This window comes from Nothoprocta perdicaria, unplaced genomic scaffold (genome assembly GCF_003342845.1).
Source record: "Nothoprocta perdicaria isolate Ctin4 unplaced genomic scaffold, notPer1 scaffold_155, whole genome shotgun sequence".
In the NCBI taxonomy this organism is placed as follows: domain Eukaryota; kingdom Metazoa; phylum Chordata; class Aves; order Tinamiformes; family Tinamidae; genus Nothoprocta; species Nothoprocta perdicaria.
In genome coordinates this window covers 295360-303551 of record NW_020454705.1, presented here as the reverse complement: position 1 = coordinate 303551, position 8192 = coordinate 295360, and the positions used below count along the sequence as shown (strand labels likewise).

Here is an 8192-nt window from a genome sequence, read left to right as displayed (position 1 = left end):
CAGCAAAATGGAAAGCTGACCTGGGCTTTAGTGGCTTGTCCAGGAAAGACTGAAGTTTGTAGATATAACATAGCCGCTGTTGGGAGGAATGTTGATGTTGTGCGATAGAAGACCAAGGCAAGAGGAGCTTTTTATCCACGCACTCTGCTGGGGAGAACATAAAAGAATACCCATGATCAAAATCATTTATGTGAATTAAAGATGTGCTTATTCATACTACCACCTCCTGGGTTGCAGGTCTTTTTGTGCTAATTTATTTTAGCACAAAACCACAACTGACGCTTTCATTTGAAGTCCCCTTCCCCATAGATGTTAGCCCTGCCCTCTGTCCCATACCTACATCATCCTCAACAGTAGTTGGACTTACCTGCTCTTAAAACCCTTTGGTGCCCTTAAAACCCTTCTCTCTCCACAGAGAGCTTTCTGCAGGGACTACCCAATGGCTCATTGCAGTCTACACCTGTTATTTCTTTTCCTGTTGCCAGTAGATGCAAAGAGAAAAATCTTCATTTATTTTGCCACAGATTTCTTATATATTTGAAGAGATCTATTGGGTCTTCCTTCAGATTCTTCTAGGCCAACCCATTTCTCTCGAGCTTTCCTCATAGGTGCTATGCATGCTCTTGATAATTGGTCATTTTTATTCCTGACTTTTGGATTTTCCCAGTGATCCTTTTTTTTTTTTTTTTTTTTGACAGATTGCCCCAAAGTAATTCCAGGTAAGAGTTTGAGATGCTAAGAAGAGTGGCAACATTATTTCAAATATCATCTTGTTGATGGGTTTTTATGCATCCCAGTGTGATATTTTTTCCCAGATCAATAACATTATTGACTCATGGCCCACTGATGATCTACTGCAAAGTCCTTCTCTTCCCCTCAAGACTATTCCTTTCTTTAGAGCAATTCTCCATAACACAGTTCTGCACGTGCTTAATCCTTCTCAGCCTTGTTTGGTATTTCTCAGCTTCCCAAACTACTTCTGTCTTGTTCACCCCTTTTCTCCTGCTAATAAAGATCTTAGGGCTTCTAGTCCTCTCCTCCTGGGTACTTGCACCTCCTCCTAGTCACACAGTTTATGTCATTTGGTGGATCCTCACATTTTGACAATGAGTCATTAATAACTATTTTACGGCTGTACATAAAAGCTGTTATCATGAGACAAACAGAAATTATTCCTGACAAATCCATGTCGTAATTGTTTGAATTTTCTAAGAGATAAAAGTGATATAATGATTTAGCCAGTTTGTTCCTCTCTGTGAACATGTGTATGGGTAAGTGTGTAGTTTGATTCTGTCTGTGTTGAAGTGAGCATGGAAGCTATTTAAAACGTAAATTAAATGATCAGTCCTTGGAAAAGATGCAATATTTAGGGCAGGGACATAACTAGTCATAATTAGGCATTACATTAATGATGCAACATCGCATAGGTTTGAAATCTTTATGTCACAATAATTAAAAATTATGTTTTTCTGGCACTTATCTTTGCAATGATCTTAGCAAACAATTCTTAATTAAATTTTCCTGCTCTCTGTGAGCCAGCCACTGTTGTCACCTTTTATGTTCCAGTTGGGGAAACTCAGGATCAATGTGATTAAGGGATTAACTGTGCCCTAAGATGACTATAATAATTTCAAATTGAATGAAAGGAGATTTGTAAAAAGAGAAAACTGGATGGAAAACTTAGGGCATTTTTTTTCAGTCACTCCATTAAAAGCAAGTGTAGGAATCTTGCTCCTGTGTGGATCACTTGGAGATGTGAGAGGATTTTTATGTGCTGTCTTAAGGCTGAACTTCAGTAGAAAATGACCTGCAAAACATTTTCAACCAAATTTCATGATTATAAATTAAGTATTCTAGGGCTGCTAATTTCTTTCCCAGCTCACCAAGCCTACAGTAGCAGAATTGCAAAGAGGGCAGCCAATCTAGGCGCTTAACCACACAGATAAGCTGCCCCCGCACGGTCAGGCCRGCGGAAGCTCTGGCCAGTGTGACTGCCCTCAGCACTGCAGTATTTACTGCACAGGCACCGTGCCTGGCTGTGAAGCAACGTTGGCTTCTCTGCAATAAGGGGAACTGGCCTCTTCCCTGCCCCTGTTCTTGTGCTTTCTTCTTCTCCAGGCCTCGGTGGTGTTTGAAACCGCAGCGTCAAAGCAGGGCTTCACGATACAGATTCAAAGCAGCTCCCAAGATACAGGTTTTCTGCAGCAAAAAAGCGAGGAGCAAACCACTTTAGAACACAATAGGCTTTATTCATGTGCAGGCTGCAGTGATTCATAGCCCAGCTAAGCTCTCTATCAGCTCACTCAACACAAACTTCCTTCAACTGCGTGTCCCTGCTGCCCTCGCCTCGCAACCGGGCAGCRTGTGCAGAGAGGACTGCGGATAGCAGATGGGTTTATTCGGATACCACGGACTGCCGCGGTACAGAGCAGGCAGATGTAAAATTAATCATCAGTGTCAGCGACTGCAGAGCAGAAAAGAAGGGCAGGGCCTGTGTAACTGTAGGGTTAATTCTGGGGTTGAGTTGCAGGGTAGCATTAAGGCAGGTACCACATGCCGGAGGTACCTGAGGCTCTCTGGCCAAGGTGCAATGCCAGCAGGGAGCTGCCAGCTACAGCTTAAAGCTTTTCCAGCCAAACCCACCTCAAAGAGGCTTTTTTTGGGTAGCTAGGAGGGTATATGTTAAAAATAWCCATATCAGAGCTGGACCAACTTTACAGAAGCATATTCTATAAAGGAAAATGATAGGGACAAGCACTGACAGGGGCAAGTGTTTTTTTCAGATGGTAAAAAGTTAGTCTTGGTTGATTACGTCTTGCAGAGCAACCATTATTCATGTGACTGTCTTTGCTACAAACCATTTAACATGACTGTAGAGATAAAAGGATAGTGGAAAATCCAAAGAAACCTGTGATTAGCACCCAGGGCAGTGACTGCTCTTTGCTTAAGGCTTTAGAACAAGTGGCCACAAAATACAGTGAGACTCTTGGAATGTGTTTTCTTTGCCCTGTAAAACATATTAGCCYGTGTTGCAGGGGACAGAGGGGTGACTAATGAGAAAAAGAGATTAATTTCCACAGGGGTGTTGGTAGTAAAGTGCTCTTAACTGTTGCATATTTGCTGCAGTAGAATGTTTACCAAAAACAAAAAAAAAAATCAGCTTTTAACAATACTGCTATTTTGACTTGAACCTCAGTGGTATAGGAGTACTTTTCTCTGCGAGCACCACAACATTTGTCTTTCATATTCTTGCTGTGAGATAGGAAATACTACAGTGCATTGGCTTATGGTACCTGCTAAATAACTAGGGCTTTTTTATTATTATTATTTGCTCATATTGAAAATATCCTGCTCTTTTTTTAATTCAGTCTTTCTTTCATGACAAGGAAATAAAATATCAAGTACGGGTTACAAGTGAAGGGTTTTTTTTCCCCTTATTTTTCCTTTTTTTCCTTTCTTTTTGTCAAGTACCTTAGCAGATTTGCTTTGAAGTTTTCTGGTAAAAGGTAAATTCCTGGTGATTTCTGGTGTAAATCATCTCTGTCCCACTCCTATGTTTCCTAATTCTGTTATCACRTTATCTGACATGTTCTATACTGATTGCACTTCACAACAGGCCTCCTTTAGAGTCCCAGTTTCAGATTTGTGGCTTTGGTCATCAATACCCTAGCAGCTTTCACTGTGAGAAGAGTGTAGGAGCCAACTGCCAAAAGGGCAAACATTTCTGGGGTGTTTCAGGGAAGGACACACATGACTCCAGTACAAACCTTGTGTTTTAATCTGCAGAAAAACCATTTGTGAGAGGTCAACCATGCAAGAGAGCACACAGAAGTAAATGCAAAGGGCTTAATTGCTCTGAAGTTGCTGATTTCTCTTCTCTCTTACAAAGCAGCTGTTTACTCAAATGCAAGAAGAAATATCACAGGCAGTAAATAACCTGATAGYCCTGTGCCAGTCCTGGCCAAAGGCCCTTTCCTGATGACTTCCATTCACTTTTCCAGTTTCTTTCTTCCTTCCACTCATGATACCCGCTTGCCAAGCTGCTAACTGAAGATAACTGAATACTGCTCTCAATTCTGATGTGTCTCACTTCCTTATTCCAGTCTAAATTAAATTACAGTCAAACTCAAAGGCAGATTGAGGGACCCGTCTCTTATGGGGCTGGTAAGTTACTTATCGTCTGCAGCTCGGCTAGTACCTGCCTGGTCTAGAGAGCAGAACTGATTTCTAGTACAGGTCACATTTGTGATGTTCCAACTCATGAAGTCTGTAGGGCAACAGGCAACGCAACCACCTGCAAATTAACCTGCAGCAGAAGTTTAAAATGCTTGCGGTAGCTCTTGGCTATTAAATGTAGCATTAGCACCTACATACTACATATTATGGTAAACAGATTCTCGTTAAACATGTTATATAATATACGGCACATACAAGTAAGACAGGAGGCCAGGCAACAAAACAAAAGGCTTTAGTTATGGTTCCAGAAAAAAAGGAAAAATCTTGTTCTTACAAAAGAAATGTGGTATTAAAGCACTGGGGGTGTAAAAGTAGCTTGTTCTGGTTGTACTAGTGCATGGAACAACACAGGAACTCTCCTGAGCACCAACCTCATCGCTGCCAAGCTTTATTCTTTACATTCCAAGCTAAGGATGTTTTTCCAGAGCACRTTTGCAGCTCAGCTCACTATTAATGACTTTCCATGGTTTTGCYCACGTGTCTGAGGCTGCTGCTTACATTTTTTTTCATGCTCCGTTATTAATCACCCCGCTCTCACCTGCAGTTAAGCTGTACAAGTTGGGTTTTGGTGCCAGCCTGTTTATGCTGCACTTAATAGCATAATTAATAGCTTAATAAGGACATGAGCCTTATTTAATGCATCTTTGTTTACTCACACAGTGATAAACTTGAGCGGTGGAGGCAAAAGGAGAAGCTGAGATTGTGCTCCTTCTTTAGAAGGGAAAATCGCTATTAAAGCCAATGAGGAGAAACAGAACAGGCCAGTTTGCTACAAGCAGGCTCAATATTGGAGAGGTGGGGAGTGATTTCATGTACTCCCTTGAAGGGTACAAGGAGAAGGCTTTATGGAGAGAAGCCTCTATAAAACTGAAGACTGATGGAAAGAGACTGATGGTAGCTGTAATCCACTGAACATCATTCTGTCCTGGACAGTAAACAGAATGAAAAAGAAAATGAGGCATTCTTTTTGTTCTTTACTGAACAAAAATCTTCAAAGATAAACAGCTGGAGGAGATGCAGCCAGGTGCTAGAAAGTCTTTTCATCAGATGAAAATAAACAAAACCGTGTGGTGAGGGTCTCCAGCAAATGCTGTTGGAGAGTGAACCGGGCGGAAGCCAGTCCCAMTGGCCCTCCTGTTCCAGGGCAGCAAGCCTTGGTGGCCCAGGGGATGGAAARCACACCTCATCCCTCCCGCTGCTGCAGCCCCCAGAACGCAGGGAGGCTGCCCTGGCCTCGCAGGGTTTATGATCTGGTGARACTGCTCACCGTGAGCCTGCTGGAGAGGCTGCTCTGAGCAGGGGAGGGCTGAAAAGCTGCAGGAGGGCTGGTCTCCAGCTGAGGTGGTGGCACGGGTGCTGCCCTGGAGTGCCTGTGTCCCTAGTCCCYTTTCTTACTCTCAAAAAAGACCTAGAAAAAGAATAACACACATGCTAATTAACTCAGTTGTCCCTCTGTCTTCTTGCCTCTCACCAGGACTCAAGTTCTCCAAAAATCCTTCATCCCACTTTGATGAAAGCTCCTGGTTAGTGGCTTGCCCCCAAAGCTGATTCGTGCAGTGCAGGCAACGTGTTTCTGATTTCTGCCTCTCCTTCGGGCATGGGAACCTCCTGTGGGCCCTTCAGCTCCCACTTTTTGAGAAGTGGCCCTATCCCACCAACAGAAGCACAGCAGGAGACATACTTGGAAAAATTGCTGCCAAAAGGCTGCTCTTTTTATTTGAATTAGCTGAATTAGCTCCCAAACTGAGCTCAAGGCAGCTTCCCACTGTAATTTTAGAGGCTRTCATTTGAAGTTGTGGATGATTTTCCATTTCGGTCCTTTTCCTCAAGTGTGGAAATATTGCAGATTGCTTTYTGACACCTAAGAAAATTTGAGTAAAAGGGGGAAGTTAAGAAATTGTGGCAATGGGGCAATTATTTTAAAGCTGTGGATTTCCTGCGTTCTCTCATGCAAACTTTTATCACTAGGTAGCACAATTCAGCCAAATTCAGCAGTATGCAGATCCCAGACACAGCAAGCATGAAAATGGTGAACATGGTTTTCTCAGTGGGCCGAGAAACAAAACAGTCCACTGTGTTGGGGCAGGGCCACGCATTGCACTTCACCAGGCGAGGCATTTGGTACCCATCGTACATGTAATAGAAGGTGTACATGAAGATGGCTTCAAAGATGATCCTGAAGAAGATGCTGCTGGTGTACGTCCACCATAATGGCCCCTGGATGTGGATTTTCTCRTTTTTCAGCTCTTCGATGTTAATTTTCTCACCATTTCTGAAACGCCTCTTCTTCTCGTGCCTGGTGTAAGCCACGTGCATGGCCACCAGCAGCGCAGGCGTGGAGACAAAGATCAGCTGCAGGGCCCAGAGTCTGATGTGAGAGATGGGGAAGAAGTGGTCGTAGCAAACATTTTTGCACCCAGGTTGAAGTGTGTTGCAGACAAAATCTTGTTGTTCATCTCCCCAGACTCTCTCTGCTGCTACAACCAGGATCATGATACGGAAGATGAACAGGACTGTGAGCCATATCTTTCCAATGCTGGTGGAGTGTTTGTTCACACCTCCTAAGATGGCATGCAGAGATCCCCAATCCATCTTTTTTGTGTCTTTTTACCTGTAACATGACATAAAGGTGACGCCAAATGGTCAGTCTTCCACAGGTGGACAGTCAATATTGTACCTTCTATGGACTGGCAGACTTGATAACACCCRGCATCCAAGACAAATGCAAGGCACTTTTATTAAGATCACCTTRTATTGAGAGAACGATGGATTCAAACACCATATTAAACACTCTCCTGCTATGTAGTTACGATGGGACAACCATACCTTGTTACTTTTCTCAMCAAATCTTAGGTTAGAAAGCATATTACGTGCTCAAATAAATTGCCTCCCTGCTCTCCTTCCTGCTCTTGAGATATTTCCTTTTCTGTGGTTGACTCACTGGTGGTTTGTCAAAGCCATAGAGAAACATGATATCACTGCGTGAGTTCAGGCCAGAACTTCTGGGCCTGAGTGGAGACTTCTAAGCATTTTTTTCTTCCTTCTCTGCCAGTGCAATGACCCTGGAAAGTTAGGCTGCCTCCTGTGCTTTGCCTCCAAGGTAAGCACTGCTTGACATCTCTAGCATTAGTCCTCACACCCCAGCAGGTCTCCAAGCTGGCTGTTGCAGCTCAGACACTTCTCTCTTAGCAGATATTTCATCCCTGGAGGTACCTTGGCTTTTACCAACACTGCTGAGAAACTTCACGCTGGTTCCCTCAGGGCTGCCTGCATTTGGAGCAGTAACCAAGAGAAAGCAGGACACAGCACGACCTGCCTTCCCACATTCCCGCTGTAGTTAGCGGTATCCCCCAGGGGTCAGTCCTTGGTCCGGTCCTGTTCAACTTATTCATTAACAACCTGGATGAAGGGATGGAGTGCTCCCTCAGCAAGTTTACTGATGATACCAAACTGGGWGGAGTAGCTGATAGCCCTGAGGGCTGTGCTGCCATCCAGAGGGACCTGGACAGACTCGAGGACTGGGCAGTTAGAAATCTCATGAAGTTCAACAAGGGCAAGTGCAGGGTCCTGCACTTGGGGAGGAATAACCCTGGACACCAGTACAGATTAGGGGTGGACCGGCTGGAGAGCAGCCCCACAGAGAGGGACCTCGGTGTCATGGTGGATAACAAGGTGACCATGAGGCAGCAGTGTGCCCTGGTGGCCAAGAAGGCCAACGGGATCCTGGGGTGCATGAAGAAAAGCATCTCCAGCAGGTCGAGAGAGGTGATCGTCCCCCTCTACACAGCCCTGGTGAGGCCACATCTGGAGTACTGCGTCCAGTTCTGGGCTCCCCAGGACAAGAGGGATGTGGAGCTGCTGGAGAGAGTCCAGCGCAGGGCTATCAGGATGATCAGGGGCCTGGAACATCTGCTCTATGAGGAAAGGCAGAGAGAGTTCGGCCTGTTCAGCCTGGA

At 44.4% G+C, this 8192-nt stretch overlaps 1 protein-coding gene across 1 annotated transcript; it reads right to left on the bottom strand.

The window, feature by feature from the left end:
* Window positions 1–6150: 6150 nt before the first annotated feature.
* On the bottom strand, window positions 6151–6828 carry GJB2 (gap junction protein beta 2). The gene has a single exon (XM_026035038.1). The coding sequence runs from the start codon at window positions 6826–6828 to the stop codon at window positions 6151–6153; it is 678 nt and encodes a 225-aa protein (XP_025890823.1).
* Window positions 6829–8192: the final 1364 nt, after the last annotated feature.